We start from the raw sequence: 19687 nt of genomic DNA on the forward strand, positions 1-19687 counted from the left end.
CCCAATTCATCATGGGTTCAGTCCGAACAACCACAGGTGTTCCTATTGCCAAGACACTTTAGAGATCATAATGTATATAGCTACAGAGCTAAGTACTAAAATCCAAAAGTAACAGAGCAAAACAATACAGTGTAGTTCATTTTAGCAACACAGGAGAAGATACTGTAGATAGTAGTGCAACAAAGCATGTATAGTGATGAACTAGTCTTAATGCAGCTGTAATTTGAAATATGACGAACTCTACTGTGCTTCCTCTGACCACATGACATTCAACTCAACATAAAATGTTAGATTAAATTAAACACATGCTACAATCAATGGACATGTTTCCTTATGTGACACATATGAAAAAGAGCCAAAAAACAAACAGCACACAGCACATGTCATGGACAAGAAACAGCTCAAAACTGCTGCTAGTTTTCAGCTGTTTCTCCATGTTACTGTTGCTCTGCTTTGGCTCTGCAAGTAGCCTTGCTTAATACTCAGCTACATCCTCAACAGCCCTCTTCCCCAAGCTCAAAACAACAAACTGTGCACTATCCATACTTACCATAAGAAAAAACATTACAATAGTCAGCATCATGGAGGAATACATTCCTGAGTTGTACCTCAGAAGGTACACTGCCATTCATTTCATACCATCTCAAATAGAGGTCAAAACTGTCTGCAGATCAGGAAACTGGAGGTGCAGTTGCATGGTTGAGCCACCATGGGGTGCTGCTGTATATTCTGCCAGGTAGGCATTAGAGCCAGATGGGCATGTTGTGGTGGTGACGGGCCAGATGTGAGACTTAGCAGACAAGTTTTCAATGATCCTGAAAGATTGCCAGGGCCAATCAGACAACTAAGCCAGTGAGGTAACCCTTCTCTTCAAAAGACTGATCCAAAATCTTCCACTGTCTATCTGTCCATTTCGTTTATCTTAAGCTTGAAGACTTTAAAGTTCTAATGGATCTCCTGACTTGCCCCTATTCTTTACTTTATTTCCTGTCCAATCATTGTAAACAATGTGGCTTCCTATCCTATCCTGACACTGGCCTTATCTACTTTTAATCCTGTCACTCTTGGTCTGCCCATTCTGACCTGTCTAACCCTCTCTTCTTGCCTGTTCTTCCTCTTGACCTCTGGGCAGATTTCCTGTCTCTTTTCCCTAAAGGCTTCCTATCCTGCAGGTTCAGTTGTAGTGGAGATGTTCTGCCAGGGATTGCCTCCGGGTTGGTGGGGAGGGACACTCAGGGTCTTGGTCAAGCTCATCCTCAGGGGAGACGAGTTGCAGAGCGACTTCATTCTCGTAGCAGAATGATGAGCGTGACCTTTGAATGTACTTCTCCTCAGCAAGCTCTTTAGCGCTGCACGAAGGTGTATTTGGGATTTCATATGTCCGATGGAAGAACGAATAGTCCACCTGGAAAAAAGGCAGAAGACGAGAATTTACCATACACAAGCTGGGTGATTTATGAGGCTGTAATCCAACTAAAGCTGTGCTTCAAGCTAAATGCTAACATTAGCATGCTAACATGCTCATAATAACACTGCTAACACTAAGACATGATGCTCATTTTGGTCAATTATGGTTCTTTTTAGAGTAAAATAGACAAGTTTGTATGGTCCTCCTCTTCATTCATCCTCTCGTCCAAATGATGCCATGTCATTGTTCTGATGTCCCATTTTTACAAGGGCCCACTAGTCAGAAGAAGTGACCTGTCTCTAACCCAGACTAAGTGTTTTTTGTGCCTAAAGCTAACCACTCCTTAACCAAAGCGTTGTCACACCATAAAACATAATTATTTTTTAGTAGCATTTCAGCAGTCACTGGACTCCTGTGGGTATTTCTAGACTATTGGGCCATCAGACCCATACATCGATGTGTCGCACCATTGGGATGAAAGAATAAGCAAATCCCCATCCAAATATGGTCATCTCTGGTTCCAAAAAAAAAAAAAAAACATTGGCCAAATATTTGTTTAGGTCATAAACCAAAGTACTGGACATTCAAGTTTTGACCTGTTGATGTTGCTAGGTTACAAGTTATTGGATCACTAGAGTCATTGAGATACATCGTCTGGGAACCATGTCTGTGCTAATCCATCTGATTGACATAATTCATTTTGGACTAAAGTGGTGGTAGACCAACTGAACAACATTGCCATCCCCAGAGTCATGCTGCTTCTGTGGCTGAACACTTAATGTGCACCCCTCCAAACTGTAGCGATATAATGGATAGCAGTTATGACATTGCATGACGGAAAAGAGAGGATCTATATTTTTCCTTTATATGTCTCAATTCTTCTTTTCTCACCTGGTAGCAGTCTTTCCTCTCGAAGAGCACTGGTTCGAATCGGTGTCCCCAGAGAATTTCAGAAGCCAGGTAGGAGCTACGGCACTGTGTGGTCATAGCTGTAGCCTCCACCATGCCCTCAAGTATGACCACCACCTCCAATTCAGAGTCAGTCTCCAGGGTCTTTCGGTCGATCTCAAAGAAGGGTGACTCATCGTTGATCTCGTGGACTATAGTCACTGGCGAGACCAAGAAGATGCGGTCTGTGCCAGTGTCAAAACCCACATTGATGTCCATATTGTCCAAGGGGAGGAACTCTCCCTCTTCTGTCACCCTAGGCTGAAGTTAGGAATGGAGAGTAAAATAAAAGTCAGTATTTGATACATTAAATTTTCCACATTAAATGTTGTGTTGTTGCAAAATAGATTTTCACATGGTGGGAACATATTAAATGGAGACCAGAAACGATTTCCAATATAAAACAAACATCGCCCAGGGCGAGGCACACTGCAAATTATTTGTTTCTTACCAAGATTAAAAAAACTTAAATCTAGAAATAAGCATGATGAACATGTTAAAATAAGAAATTAACTCTTAAAAGAAGCTTAATTATCTAACACTTCTAAATCTAACAATCTTAATTCAAGAAATCTTGTCAAGTGAAATTATCTGTCCATGCAGCAAGATAGTTTCCCTCAGATTTAGTATTTTTATCTTGTTTTTAGACACCCCTTTTTTGTAGTGCAGCCATGATTAAGTAAAGTTAAATAAAACAGTAATTCTGGCTATAGCCCTGCGATAGTCTGGCGATCTGCCCAGGATCTGCCCCCCGCGACCCAAGTTTGGATAACCGGTTAAGGATACTGAATAAATGAATGAATTCTGGCTATAAAATGCAACACAATCTAATAGAAAAGACGTAATTCATCTTGACACCATTTCCTAAGGTCATCTTCAGAAATTACATTTCTTGCCCTGACTCAAAAGATTAGCATTTGGTTATTATATTCAGATGAATTTGTCTATGACAGTCTTTAGTCATATCACCCATGCATAGGCTTATCACTCACCCAACCCTTGCTATGGAACAATATCTAGTCCCAGCATTTAGAATCGTATTTCTTTGATCCTCGTAAACTTAATCCCATCTGCCCTGTTTGAACTTTGATATGGTCATGTTATTAAGAGAGATCAAATTGTCTTTGCTGTAGCCCGAGTGTTCCACAGATTTTGACCCTCAGGACAACTCTGCACACTCACATGTGTACACACACAAACAGAATGGATGATGTCAAAACATTCACAAACATAGGAAACATGTTAAAAACTACCCATATAAGGCCAGACAGTAAGGTAAACACAAGCGTACAATCACCTAACCCACATACAGCACACATAAGGGAAAATGAGATGACGAAGGACAATGGTTCTCAGTTAAAGAATTGTGGGCAAGTTAATCCATGGTAAATCTTCCTAACCCCTGAGGGAAAATAAAACAAGCTCTCATTAACTACGGTTCACAGAATACAGGCCAGATGGTCTCAGCGCTCTCTCTCTCTCTACTGCAACCTTTTTTTTCTCTCCCGCCTTCTCTCACAGTAGCAACCTCTATTTTTTTATACAATCGTTTACTTTTGCCTGTCTGTTTTATGATCTCAATTTCACCTTTTTGACCTTTAAAAAAAAAAAAAAGGCTTTTAGCATTTATTGTTGCCAAACTTTCTAACCTCTTCCAGTTTTTTCCTCATGATCATTATCCATCTCCCTCAACTCACCTTCAGTAGTTGTGCTCGAACATGTGCCTCTACCAGGTGGCTCTTGCGTAGGTTTCCGACCCTCCACATCATGCAGAGTTTTCCGTCCCTCAGCGCCACCACGGCTGTGTCAGAGAACACCAGAGTCTCGTTGCGCTTCTTGGGCTTGGCAATCTTTGCCATAACTGCCCCGATGATGAAGGCGTCAATAATGCAGCCCACAATGCACTGCAAAACGACCGCCATCACCGCCAGGGGACATTCTTCGGTCACACTCCTGAAGCCGTAACCAATGGATGTCTGCGTCTCCAAGGAGAATAGAAAGGCCGCCATGAAGCTGTTCACCTGGAGGAAGCATGGCTCCTGAAACACCGCCTCTCTATCAGGCTCTCCTTCAGACCCGGCCTCTCCTGATCCCAGAGAGGAACCTGAGCTGGGGGTAAGCCGAATGGAGAGGTCCCCATGCAGGGTGGCAATGAGCCAGAAGGCAAATCCGAAGAGCAGCCAGGAGAGAAGGAAGGAGAGGGTGAAGATGACCAGCATCCAGCGCCAGCGGATGTCCACACAGGTGGTGAAGAGGTCGCTGAGATATCGCTGGCCCCTCTCGCTCATGTTGACAAAGGTGACGTTGCAGCGTCCGTCCTTGCCCACAAAGCGTTGTCGGGGCCGGCGGCTTGAGCGCCTGTTGCGCCGGCGGTTAGTAGTGGAGGGGGAAGAGAGTGAATTTTGGTCCTGGGATGAATGGCCTTTTCCTCTTCCTCCTACATTACTGCCTCTCCCACTCTTGAGTCCTGAGCACATTCCTCCTGTTCTCACCCCGCCATCTCCTGCATCTCCCCCGACTGACTCTCCGATGGCGCTCTGCCTCCGTGCATTGTTGGTGTTGCTCTGGAGAGGTAGAGTTTTGCCGTTCAGGGCATGGGTCGGGGAGGGGCTGCTTGGGGTTCCTGACCCTGTTGGACTCCCCCCTGCCCCAGCCGTGTCTGCAGCACTCTGTGCCAGCCTCATGACCTCCTCCTCCTCCACTGGCCCGTCCACCACAGCACTGAAGCGCCGTTTCACGCGCGCCGCTCCCATCTTGTATAATTAAGTCTCCTCTTCTTATGGTGTACAATAACTGTGTATTCCTGAGTATGCCTTGACTCGATTGCTGATGTAGCAATTAAGCACCTTGATACAGTCAATTAGATGTTTGGTGTCACCACAGTCAGTCCATCAGTCCTTCTTAATTAAGAGATAATTGCAAGTCCATAGTGGCCAATGGTAACCAGAGGAAAATTCCCTCCAAGGCCACTGATCAGTCACTTACTTTCCCTTACTTGTAATGGTGTTTCCCAGTGATGGATCCACTCAGCAAACAAAGGGTTTGGTCTTGAAGTAGGTCCACAGGTGCATTCATTAACAACCAATGTCCTTAAATTATACCCACTGACTGAGGTGAGTTAAAAAGAAGGATATAAGCAGCAGCCCAATGAGTCTATTTCGTTTGTAAGAATTCTTTTGAAAAAGGAGTGGTAGGGCTGGATTGAACTCAACAGACACAAAAAGCATGCAGGATTGGTTCTGTTCAATTCAAAACAAAAAAAGGGAAGCTTCGAGCAGGCATCAGTTGACAAAAATTATAAACGGATGCAATCGATCGAATAGGAGGATGCAGATGGAAACATGTAAAGGATATACAGCTAGTTAGGGTAGCTTCTATAATACTGTAACAAGATGCATACAGGACAGACAAATACTCCAAACTAACTTAAAATGAGACAATATGATATAAACATTTCCAACATGAAGCCAGAAAAGAAAAAAAAACATGCCAATTCTTACGATCACGTTCTCTCCAGTTTCACAACCCCTTGGTTTGGGCATGAGGAAACAAAGAGTACAGTTCTTTCAGTACCTCAAACACCACCATTCATCATTCATTGCCAATAAGTCTTGGATAAACCTTATGATAAGACTTATGTACACACAATTAAGTGTTTACCTACAATTATCAAGGAATTGTCACCTTTGCCCAACAAGAGGGTCCCAACTGAAAGAACCCTGTTTTGTTTGTCATTTCCTGTCCGATCATGTCACTGCTTTAACAATTGCACATTTTCTTTCTAAGAGTCTGCACATCTGTTTAATGGCCATTCTCGATTTGGTGACGACTTTGTTTTACTGACTGTTGTCAGTATTCACTGTGTGAATAATATCGACCTAAACTACACAGCTGTTGACAATCACCTGCAACAGTTAGTCTCTCAGAGCAGACATACCTCATTACAGCTCAGCATTACGGCTGAGAAATCTCCTATGCCTGACAGAAGATAAGAAGAAGGGAAGAAAACAACAGAGAGTTTACTTTGATCTTCCACCAAAGCTACGTGTGTTTTTAGCTTTAAGTGGAAAATTTATATGGAGGGAAAAGGTAAGTATACAGGTCACCTGAGGAAGTTTTCTAGATTTTTCTGGAGGTCGAGTGCCAGAGTAGGAAGATCAGGTGTTTGCCAAAGTAGGAGAAGATTTGAGAAGTGTAGAGAACTAAAGTGGCTGAAACTGTAACTGGGTGTTTGGATTGTAGTCTCTTACTCATCATCTCTGTTTGAACCAGATCACAAAAGGCTACCTGAACATCAGAAAGTTTCCACAAACAAAAGATTATCTTATGCAGATGCAATTCAAATTATATAGTAATCATCTAAAAAGGCATACACAAACATAGAGAATTAATTAATATATAGAAAATGTTCTTAAAGTCTAAAAAAAAAATCAATAAATGTGCACATACATCTGGAAATTAAAAGGTATGCTTGTAGTTAGTATTTACCTTTCCCAACCTTTTCCATGGTTACAGTTACACAGAGTATCCACATCCTCTCTGAAGCAGCAGACAGAGTCAAACCTCAACTGTAACCCTGCACTGTGGTGAGTACAAAGAGGACTGAAAAACAACAGATAAGAGCTACTGCTATAAGTGTACAAATATAGAAGATGCCATTTCATTTAATCAGTTAGAGAGAGGTAGACAAAAGTCTACAACAAATGGAAATGGGGAAAAAGATCCCTCCTGAAGTGTGAAGTGACATAAGGGTTCATCTTCGCTCATGTGTTGACCTTCCTTTATGACACATATTCAACAAAAGCATATGCTTTGGGGGGGAAAGTCAAGGAAAAAGTCCACTGGATTTTCAGTTCAGTTCTTTACTGAGTTGTATTCCTTTTCTTTAGGATGTTCTTGTTTAAAGCACTGTCAGTCTTGAAAAGAAATGAGAACAAACAAAAACAGAAGAATAATTAAAGGTGAGATATAAATTACAAAACTGTGCTGAAAAAAATGCTTAAGTTATTATAATGCTGACTTTTCTTGTCTCAAAAGAGACATTTCTCTCTATAAAATCATTGAATATATTAACATTTCAGATCAATTCAAATATGCTTGATATATGATAAATATCTAAATGACACCTACCGTTTGTGATGTATGTCTTTTCTCTCATGCAGTCCTTGGATTCTTCACTTTATTCTTACTTCTTACATTTTATCAGTCCCTTTTGTGGAGTTTTTCCTTTAGACAATCAAAGGACCTCTGTCACCGCAAAGAGAAAATCTTCACCGAGATAAGGGAGCCTGTTAAGAAAAACAGAGAACAAGAATGTTTGTCAACTTGCCTTTGTATCTTTTGAGAATAATTTCTGTACCTTTAGGACAAAAATCAGTATGTGAATATACAGCACTGTAATTACCTCCACCAAAGGGGTAATTTTTTTCCCCAGTTTTCATGAAACTTGGGGAAGGGTGTAGCATGCGTCAAAAAAAATTCCATTAATTTGAGGTGAATCCAAATCACAGGTAAGATACCCTTTTTGTTAACATTGCAAGATATTTGGTGCTGCATTCATTTGGTGATGAAATAAAATTAATGTAAAAGGCCCCTCAAGTTGGAACAACTTGGAAACTTAAATGGCTCATTTGATCTATATCCGACAAGAAACCATTACCAACATGTCCTTCAAAAACTCTAAGCAAAAAAATAGAGCATATCCTCTTTGAAGCATTCATGTTTCCAGATCATGATTTAAAGCTCATGAACACACCAAAGTCAGAAGAATTGGGGAAGTTGGCCCATCCAAGGAGCATGTGCACACACTATTGGCCTTGGCAGAGATCTTTGCTGTCCAAGTGTTATTCTAGCTAAGAAGGGCATTCTGAAGTGGAGCTGATATTCATTGTAAAATATGTCTATGTATTGATGGATACAGAACTTCATGAGGAGGAATATTCAGTTACAAAAAAGACTGATCTGCAGAGTTCTCATTTTGGGTCAGGGAACCAAGTGGTACAGGGTGAGCAATCTTTGATAAATAAGCAATAGTGGATTAAAGGCAATAGACTGGAAGAATTGGAGGGGATTTTCTTGGACAAAGGTTGAGACTGGGATTGTAGCTCAGATAAAGGACTGAGATAAACTGAGACTCTGGGTTGGTTGGGGGTGAAGAGGTAGTGTGTCTTGCTGTGGAGATGGTGATATGCTGTGGATTACAGCTGTGCTCGTGACTTTGGTAATCTCACCGATGGGTTTGCAAATCCCCTGAGGACTTACGTAAGAGCCACCGTCGCTATAGAAGGTGACAAGAATATCTATTAACACACACAGGATATGTTGTGGCATTCATAGGATTTGAGAAAATATGGGACAAAGCAGTACAATGGCACGAAATCTAACAAATTTCACCTTCTGCATTATGCACTTGCAACTATAGTGTTCACCTTGAGTCAGTGGGAACTGATGAATACTTTCACTGGCATTTCAGACATAACACGGATGATTAAATAAAACATTATTTTAGTCAGCATAACTAACATATAGCGTGCTGCATTATCATCCCTTGATGTGGTCGACCGTCATGCTTTTACAGTGTTAATACGCTAGCTGGCTGAGATAGGACAGTATGGATTTCATGCATCAAAAACTCATACAAGTCATCCTTCTTAGATCCATATCATATTAGTTTCTCACTACTGTACCTGCAGCATTGTGCAAATACCATAAAGGTGAAAGAATACCAATCATTCCAGGATTTACTGTAATAGATTCAACCATAAAGCTTGCATGCATACTTAATGAGACTTGTAGAGAGCAAAGCTTCACTAAAACTATGCCAAATCTAGCAATGTTCATGAAAGTGAATAAATAACTTGTGTATCCACCCAATGATTCAAATAGAGTCTAAAACGGAATTGCTTTTTCGTCAGCACAAGCTACACCCTTCAGTGTAAGTTTCATGAAAATTTAGTAGTCGTAGTAGTTTTTTCCGTAATCTGGCTGACACACAGACAAACCAACCAAACAACCAACTGGAATCACATCCTCCTTGGCAGAGGCAATAAATGAACTACTTAGGCTTCTGTAACTCTGCTAAATGTAGTAAAATGATGAAAAATAAAGGGAGCTTAATACCAAGACAACAAAAAGTAAATGTTGGAACAATAGTGGATCTGAACTAAGACTGTACCATGTGGTCTTTCAAAAGTCTTAACTTCCTCAAAATAACAGAGACCGTCTTTCCCAGGCTTGTGTTGAGGACGCAGTGCTGACCTTGAGGCCTCAACTGTAACTCCTGCCAACACTACCAAATGAACACGCTCTCAGGTTTGCTATCTCTGTGATTGGGTTGAAGTGTCGCCGGACAACTGACGACAGTAGCTGGAAGAGGTGATGAGGGAAGTGTGTGTGTGTGTGTGTGTGTGTGTGTGTAGGCAATGTGAGGGTACACTTGTCCTTGTGTTGCCTAGCCTTATCCTGGTGAGGTGGCAAATGTCTCAAATAACTTCTCATATAAGAACATGCAGGGGTGTCTGGGAACATTGTCTGTTGCTTCACACTGTCAGGACCCCCGGAGCAGCCACTGACTGCTTTATATGATAAAGGTTGAAACATGTGATAGGACTAATGTCTTTCTAATGGTCCTTTAAGCAAACAAATCTTTTGCAGCCAAAACCCGCCTCTGCTACATGATGCAGGTTGTGGGTTATTCATATTGGGCATTTACTTGAGCAGGCTAAACACAATGACCTTTAATTTGAATAACAGTGAATAAGTAATTAGTAGTAATTTACATTTGATTAAGCATACATTTAACTAAGATATTGGGATATTCACAACTAAACAGAGCTAGGGTCATTAATAAACCGCTCTAGAGCTGCAATGATTAGACAAAAAATTATAATAAAAGCAGGAAAATAATTGGCAACTATCAGGTATGATCGATACCTACTTAAAGCCTATTTGAGGCCAGCAAAAGGATTGGGAGATAGCTATGGTTTGTTATCCATTACGAGCCACCCCTCACTGTTGTGTTTTTTATACCCTCAAAATAACATAATTGTAATTAATTTGACTATATTTGACTTGATTAGGATGGGGAAATCTACATAAACTGAATAACATCAGCATAGACTTAAATCTTTTTTGCAAAGAATCAAAATAACCCACAGACTGGGCAGCAGTCATGGGGAAAAGATGACCCAACAAATGCTACAAACAAAAAACAGCAAATGTGCTTTATTATCCAAGGTTTATGGATCATTTTAAAAAGCCATGGATGTTTGAGCAAAACTGACCAAAAGTGTCTGCAGGGGACTGCACAAACAAAGTTGTTAAAGCCAGTGTTATTGTTTTATAGCTGTCACTTGTTTAAATCAACACCGATTCTGAGTGTTACATAACAAATGTACAGCAAAAAATTGAATTCTCCTGAAATAACACATTAATCAATTTTCACCACCCATCTTTTTTCATTGCACGTCTCACCATGTATTCTCTCTCTTTCTCTCGCTCTCTCTAGCACCTCCCCTGTCCTCTCTCTATCCAGATAATCTGACCATATTAAAAGGTGTTATGTGGCCAGATTAGATTTGCAGGGAATATGATTTCAGTGTCATTGAAAAAGGCACTGAATAAACAATGTTCTTCATTCTACCAAGCTTCTTGCCTTGTGTGATCGGTCCTACTTCTTGTTTTTTCTCTTCTTGTCTTTGTCTTTCTGTTCTTCAATTTTATTGACAATAGTTGATGCATGTTGACGACCAAAGAAAGTGCAGTGTGGACTGTGAGCTCCTGAGATCTATGCTACATTTTATTAGTGGTGAGTTATGTGCATGTGGTGTAATGTATTGAGGGGGGAGCCGAATAACTGTTATGGACATAATTCACATGGCACAATTATAAATAAAGTCAAAGCAAAGAAATGTTTCAACTCCAGCAAGACATTCGTGGGACACTGTGTCACAAAGACTTTTCAGCATTGAGATCCTCCTGCATGGCATAGCCCTGATTGGCATGAGCTTTGTTCAGAAAGCATGTTTGCTTGTCAGACACCCAGAAGCAGTGCCTTGAGAAGTTGCTCAAATTCACAGAGCTATCTGCACCTCCGGATAATATTATTAACCCAGATACGACAGCATTTGCTTTTCTGATGAATCCCGGACGTAAATCGGCAAAAAGAAGCGTTGCCGGCATCTACTCGAGCATGTCTTGCACAAGTTAAAACACAGCCAAACTTCTGAGAATCATGTGTCTACGTCGCTAAATACAGTACATTCAAAAACAGATAAAGATAGAGAGACCGGAGAGACCAGAGATGTTACACTGTAGCAATCTCAAACACTTCAAGCATCAGCTGTGAAACTGTCTGCTTTTGTTTCTGTAAATAGCCTGTTAGTTATGTTGTTAGGATAAACGATTCTCGAAAAAAGCTACAAGCAGCAATACCAGAAGCACGTTTTAAATGATGGGGAGTTTGATCAACTCTGCACACGATGTAACAACATAAAACCCTCAAAAGTGACCCTCTACATTGTGATGCCACAATGCAAATGTAGAGACATCAATACTTCTTATTGATCATGGAGGTTAGAAACCAGGACACAGACTGGCTCTTTCTCACAGTGTCACATGGCTATCCGTCTCAAGCCTACATCTCTTTCACTGCAGGCTTAATTATTATTAACTATTTAACTTCACTTTACAGGACAGATTTTAATATGTTTGTTGTGCACAAAGCTGCTACTGCAGCAGCTGTAACAGCTCAAACAAATGTCCAGTGACATTACAAAACTGCAGTGACCTTTGCTGATAGCCTATCTGATCAATACAGTTCTAGTGTTGATCTGCTGGCATCATTCAAACGTTGCAGGAGCTGCAGCATCAGAGCGTCACCCAGTCATTGATGTTACATCATAACTGAACATTAGGGGACATTTTACAGACTGTGTTGCTTAATAGTTTAAGCACATGCTGGTTCATATACACTACTGGTCAAAAGTTTTAGAACACACCAACTTTTCCAGAATTTAATTGAAAATGATGCAGTTTAATGTCTCAGTATACTCTGAAATTAATGCACATTTGCAACATTTAAAATTCTTTATTGAGCATGATAGTGTTTTGAAAGTAAAAAAAATATTCAAAATCACATTTTATGTTGGACTAAAGGACTAAAAAAAACAACACAAAATGACCAAAAAAAGACACCAAAAGACACAAAATTACTAAAAAAAAAGACACAAAAGGACCAAAAAAAGACACAAAATGACTTACAAAGACATGAAAAGAATTCAAAAATTGACAAAATAGCCCAAGACTCCATAGAGTTAAGTTGTTAACCCACTTCTTGTTCCCTGAAAAAAGGCCTACTTGTATAATTCTGAAATGTACGTTATATTTTACCTTTTTTTATTTATCTCTGGCAGTTCACCACTTACCTTTGTACCCTTTCAAGCTGTTCATTTGACTTGAACTGCTTGATTTTCAATAAAAAACTGGAATAATTGGGGTGTTCTAAAACTTTTGACCGGTAGTGTGTGTTAAAAAGTTTCAAGTTAAAAGGACCTTTATGGTGCTCTTTTGGTATTAAACTGCACAGATTTTTAAGCTATTAAATATTACACTCCAGCCAGCCACTGGTTTAATTTTAATGTAGTATAACATGGAAAGCAACTTGCTTCAGACAAATAATCCAATTATATTGAATTGTTGTTGTTTTTTGTCCAAGTGTGTTTAAGTAGTCTTAATTAAAACTACCACAAAAGTATAGACTAACAGGAAATATATATGAAGAAACACCACACTATCTATCTCTCTCTTATGAAAACGTCTGATAATAAGCACAAGAGTGGAGTAATCTTGGCAGTGGGCCTTATTCCATCTAATTGAAACTTTTCTGCTGCCATCCCTCCCTCAGCTGTGTGCTGTGAGCGAGGTCATTGTGTGATGACGACCAAATGTTAATCTGTGGAGTTAAGATGGTGCAGGTTGCAATATGCTGCTTCAAACTCTGCACAACTCCTTTTCTAATTAAGAAATACTGAGAATATTGAGTAGTATGCAATCAAGACTAATTACACTATTTAAATTAGACTCAAGTTTATTACTTTTTACAATGTTGGCCTATCATTTTTAGAAACATTCACATTCAGTTACACCACCATCTCCACTCAGTAAATAAGTGCACTGTAATGGACGCTATTACTATATAGAAACAAATTTACCTATTTAGAAAGACAGTTTCAATGTAATGTATGAGCCAAGCTGAATCAACAACAGCGTAAACTTCTAAAAAACATACTAAATTAACGGTGCCCCTGCCCCTGCAAGCTCACTAGTCCTCAGAGATCTCACTACACAACTGCACTAGTACACAACATATCATATCCATGACATATTTCATCCAGTGTGCCAAATAATAGCACAACTGAATGATGCTTTTTGCAGATATTTCCATTTGAAATGCAGCACAAAGAGGGCATGTAAATTACAGGGTACTCTGTGGTGTTAACATCACATTTCCTCATGACACAGACACACACTCACTTAATGTCACTTTCATGTCAGGGCGCTCCACAATGTCTGGTTCTGATGGTTTATACGATAGACATTCTTATATAGTTTTGACGATATATAGTCTTACCGTTCTTTATATATGATATTTTAATAAGACCACAGAAATAGAAGACTACAAACTAAACAGAGCATGACATTTGAAGCCCTTGAGGGTTTAACCAAGGAGGGAGGGTCTTGCAAAATATGCTATCAAATTGTATTATGGGAGGTGTAGGATCCAGGATTGTTGCAGGTTGAACAGTAATGGGGACTAAAAGCAAGATACCTTGACCTCTGTCACGTGCATGTTCACAAATTTTAATGGTAATGCAACACAAATTGCAGGAGAAGCGGTTCGCATTATTAGCTATAACAGTAACTTGCTAACTTGGATGCTTGGCATTGGTAAAATAACTTATTTTGAATTAATCTAGCCTCAAAATGACTCTTGATTTATAATATAAATTCAGTCTTGCAAAAAGGAACCTTTAAAGAAAGTGAATCAGCTGGAGGAGAAACTGCTACTGCTACCTTTTTGCAAAAGGTAGTGAGAAAGAACTGCCTTTACATTTATTCATTTAGCAGAAGCTTTTATCCAAAGCGACTTACAGGAAGAATAAAAGCAAACAATCAGGGTATAGTGCAATAAGAGCTTTACCCTGATTGTTTGCTTTTATTCTTCCTGTAACAATACAGATACATGTGTACTGTACATGTTTCCAAACAGCTTGTCTCTCAGTTTTTCCAAGGCATTACATCATTTTAAAATCTATTTCAAAATACAGCTGTGTTTCCAATCAGTTCTCACAACTCACAAAAACAAAAAAGGATTAAAGTATGAATCATCAGGGTACACTAGGACCTCTGGCCATCTCATCTGCTTTGTACTCTGACAGTACAACAACTTTTTCAACAATTTTTTTCTTCATCCTCCACTCCTGCACAGGACAAGGTCAATTATGCCATGCCTTAATGCAATAGAGCTCCATACAGTAAAACTGAGGGATGAAAAAAGTTTGAGGATCCTTTAAATTTCTGTTTATGATAAACATAATAATTTCATATTCTCAATTCCCATTTGAGATCAACGGCAACTCTAAGCAAAAATGTTTCAATTAGTAAAAGTCAGCATTTATAATACAAATATCTAAAAGTTTAAACTGCATCACCTCTGATGCTTTTCAAAATAAAATGCAGACTTTTTTTGCCAACGGAAGGTACAACACCACTGCCATATATCATCGATAAAATAATTTAAATAAATAAATAAATAAATTTTAGAAGCAAAAGTGGTGTTTTGACAACTTCCTGCGCAGTTAAATTCAGTCAGCACTTACCAGACTTTGACATTATCCTCCCGGTAATTCAGCGCGACGTAACGTCAGGTTACTTTTAGTTCCTTTTTAACTGAAATTAACGGTCGTTTAATTTTAAAAAAGCGCTGATTAGAAACCGTGCGCGAGCCGTCGTTTGTTGGCGCTCCTGTCAACTGTCCGCGAGCCCTCAGGTGGTGGATGAGCGCGTTCACGTTGCGGAGCTATCTGTCCCCAATCAAAGACGGGCACGCGCCTCTCCGGACTGCCAGAGTGACCTTGTCACAACATCCTGTCTGATTCATCAATGTTAAATTACAGTTTAGATGTGATACTCACGGAGTATTGATCCTGGAATACAGAGTAGCTTTTTATTATTAAATCAGAATAAATAATTTATTTATTTATTTAAAAAAAAAAGTATCTCTAGATGTTTATAATAGCATAAATGCAGCATTATTGTCATGTGTGGGCTAATTGGGTCTTTTATTAATTATTGTTGTAATTATACTATTGTTTTTGTGTTGTTTATTTAGAAATAAACCATAAACATTAAAGATAAACAATTAAATGAGAATATTTTTTCAATAATAACAATAATAATTAAAGATATCTCTATTGTTGATTATAGCATAAATGGCTCATAGATTATTTTCCCTTAAGTTGTCTACCTAAAAAGACATTTTACACCCTTTTAATAATTAACCTCTTATTTGTGTGGTATTTATTTAGAAAACATAGACATAAAAGATAAACAATAACATTATTTTTTTTTACATTTTTAATAATAATAATAATAATAATAATAATAATAATAATAATGATAATAATAATAATAATAATAATAACAATCATAATAATGATAATAATAATAATAATAATAATAATAATAATAATAATAATAATAAAAATGTATCTCCAATGTATTGTTGATTATAGCATAAATGGCTCATAGATTATTTTTTCCTTGATACGTGTGGTCTACTTAAAAATACCCTTTTACACCCTTTTAATAATTCACCTCTTATTTGTGTGGTATCTATTTAGAAAACATAAACATTACAGATAAACAATAAATGATATATTTTTAAACTTTTTTATAATAATAATAATAAAAATATATATATAATTTATTGTTGATTATAGCATAAATGCCTCAGATTATTTTCCCTTTATACAAGTATGGGCTACTAAAACAACAACACCTTTTAATGATTAGAAACCTATTATTTGTGTGGTATTTATTTTGAAAAAGAATAATACAAATAAAAGATAAATGATGAAATAAGAATATATATAAATATAAAAATAAAGAATGTTTTAATATTTTGTATCTCATGTTTATTGTTGATTATAGGATAAATGCCTTTTATATCATGGGGGCCAATAGTAAAAACAACCTTTTACACCCTTTTAATAATTAAGCTTTGTGTGTTATTTGTCTAAAAAATAATAAGCATAAAAGATCAATTATGAAATATCTTTAAAAATATGTTTGTTTTAAAATAAAGACAATTTAGTGGATTTATTATTAGCACAAATGCCACAAAGGCTAGGCTACAGTTCTGACACACTGAGTTGTCAGGTAAGAGTACTGTACCAACAATAGTTAAAAAGAAAAAAAAGCAATATATATAGTATTTCATATTTGTTTTGACAACTACTGATGTTTTATGAATAGTTTTATGAATGACTTGCTATCCTTGTGTGTGTTTGTCTAAAAGAAACCTTAAAATGCCAATAAAGCTAATTTGAATGTAAATTTGAAGGCCAGACAGACAGAGAAACAGAGAAAGATAAAAAGAGATGAAGTAACCAGTGAACAAACTGAGCTGTGTGTGTGTGTGTGTGTGTGTGTGTGTGTGTGTGTGTGTGTGTGTTTGTGTTTGTGTTTGTAGTGGGGGACAGAGCGACAGTGTGTGTTTACTAATACTTAATCTGATTTAATCTCAGTCAAGGCGCCCAAGAGGTGACCTATGATGTCATGAGCTCTGTCATTCTATGGACATGAGGATCAGATTGAAGATGACCGAGGGCGGGAAGCATCAGCAGCCACAACAGTCAGCTGCAACCATCAACACAAACACGTCAGCATTTGGGTATGAAAACCCAGTCATTTTAAATTACACAAGTGTTTGTGTAAAAAACACTACTAATTGACCCCTGGAAAACTGTCCGGGAGGAGGAGGAGGAGGAGGAGGGGTGGAGACACACACACACAGAGAAAGTGATGTAGGGCAGCATGATGATGTCAGACTTGAATGATCAGACAGACATGAGGTTCAGAAAGAACCAGCAGGATATTATTTATGAAGATTACTTTTATAAAATAAGAAAATATAGACACAGAAAATCACGCAATGTTCCCCCTTTTTTGTAAATTGTTAATAATTACAACAGAGGCAAAAGCTCTCTGGTTTGGTTTTGGCTTCTGATAATGCACAGAGGATCAGCAAGGTCAGACATGGCAGGAAACACCTGAAATACTTAATAAAAAAGGTCCTTTTGTTAAAGTTTACATTATTATCATCTGTCTCTCTCTAGTAAATTCTCCCTTCTATAAATTATCCAATAAAAAGGCATAAAATGCATTTAAAATTTAAATGCATGTTTACTGTAATTGGACTTATTTCTGTAAAGTAAACGGTGAAAGTACATTTACTCAAGTACACAATTTTGCATATTCAGATTAATAATACAAAATGACCCTGCAGTATATATTTGAAATCAGCTCCACCTTTAACCAGCTGCAACATTAACACATTAATGCATCAATAATTATAATCATTAGTCATAATATAATACAATTTGATGAAAATAAGCAATGTGTGCAAAAATGCAGTTAAACATATTAAACACTGGAACCTTTACATTATATTTATACATATATCACTATGGGCCATCCTGCAGCATGAGTCCTTTTACTTTTGGGTATATTTTGATGCTACTAAAGTAAAATTTAGAATGCAAGACTTTCACTTATAGCAGTATTTCTGCACGGTGGTTTTGCTCCTTTTACTTAAATAAAGTATTTGAGTTCTTCTTCCACCACTGCATGTAAACAATGTTTGACTGTTGCAGCTAGCGTAGCCTAAGATAAACAATGAGAAATGTGTTTATCTGGGACAAAACGTCCTTTTTTACTTATTTGACTGGTAATGAAGCATAAAACCACCAGCGGTGCTCGTTTCTAACTGCTCAACAGTGAGCCGACATTTCCACTATTTAGCTTCAGTCATGGGCTGCTTTCAGTTTATAACGACTCATTTAATGTTCAACAGTAATTTGGAAACTTTACTGTTTACTTTACTTTGTTTTTTGTAATTTGGAGTGAGTATCTGCTGCAGCAGTGTGGCAGAGAGGAGGGGTATGTGTGTGCCCTCGCTGAAGCATTGCATAATTAGTTTGTTATTATTATTGGATGAGTCTGTAGTGATGCAGTACTGATCCTGAGCCACCAGTGGGCAGATTCAAACTGTATTTGGCATCCATCAGTGAGCCTGCAGTCAGTTAAAGACTTGAAAGTTTTCATTCTAAACAGGTGATTAGCTAATCAGACTGCAGATCGACCCAAGGCTACACACCTGGTTTCTGAGGGTCTAATTACAAGCTAAGATTTAAAATCAGCAGCTGTTCTGACACTAAAGGAGCACGACTTCACACCTTAGGGTGTTTTACGATGTGAAAGATGCTAAACTGAGATGACAAGACAGAAACAATGCCTGCTTACACATTCGGTTTTATAGAAATTCCTTTAAAGTAAACTGTTTTTTTGTGAATCTGGAGTTTGCAACATGCAGACTCTATCTGCGTTCTTTTCTGGGTTTTTCAAATAGAAACCAGTGACCACTCTAGCAAAAAGCTGTACTAGGGTGATTAAGGTTTAAATAAAAATGTGATAATCTTCAAACTACGTCAGGTCACATGAGAAAAAGTTTTCATACTGTCTTGAGAAAATAGCATTTTGATGCAAAAACATACATACCTTCCACCAAAATGTGAATGTTTAGAATCATAAGGAACCTATTGGGAAGCCACGGAATAGGAAAAAAAAAGGACCCACTCTTTAATGAGATTTTTCTATTATATAAAAGTGTCACATTACAGTCTGTTTCATAACTCAGCTCTTACACCTATTCCTCATAAATCGTGGGAAGGGCATTACTAAATTATTCTGCTTGGTAAGCAGGAGCCCGTTTCCCTGCTGGCTGCTGTGATAACGTTCCATGTGTTGCCTGTGAAAGGCTGATCTGATTTCTGCAGATGGAGCAGCAAACCTCCGGCTCAGTGTCCTCTAACAGGTTCCAGATTTTGTCATGGTCACACAAGGTCCAAATCTAATGCTCCGTGATTTCAGGGGTAAGTGCATATTGGTTCAATGTGTGGCGTCTGCCCTCTGCAGACTTACCTCAGGGGCCAACACAGACAGCTTGGGTCTCCCTAGAAACTACTTTCCCATGCAATTAAACTGCTTTAT

At 38.3% G+C, this 19687-nt stretch overlaps 1 protein-coding gene across 1 annotated transcript; it reads right to left on the bottom strand.

Moving 5' to 3' along the window:
• Window positions 1–1013: 1013 nt before the first annotated feature.
• On the bottom strand, window positions 1014–15307 carry kcnj14 (potassium inwardly rectifying channel subfamily J member 14). The gene is made up of 7 exons (XM_059340063.1): window positions 15235–15307; window positions 7487–7644; window positions 6463–7272; window positions 6294–6334; window positions 4054–5884; window positions 2300–2617; window positions 1014–1405 (listed from the first exon to the last, which is right to left on the bottom strand). Exons 5-7 carry the CDS (start codon window positions 5107–5109, stop codon window positions 1175–1177), a joined length of 1605 nt encoding a protein of 534 aa, XP_059196046.1. The 5' UTR covers window positions 5110–5884; window positions 6294–6334; window positions 6463–7272; window positions 7487–7644; window positions 15235–15307; the 3' UTR covers window positions 1014–1174.
• Between the last annotated feature and the right edge of the window lie 4380 nt (window positions 15308–19687).

Source organism: Centropristis striata, chromosome 8, assembly GCF_030273125.1.
Source record: "Centropristis striata isolate RG_2023a ecotype Rhode Island chromosome 8, C.striata_1.0, whole genome shotgun sequence".
Taxonomy (NCBI): domain Eukaryota; kingdom Metazoa; phylum Chordata; class Actinopteri; order Perciformes; family Serranidae; genus Centropristis; species Centropristis striata.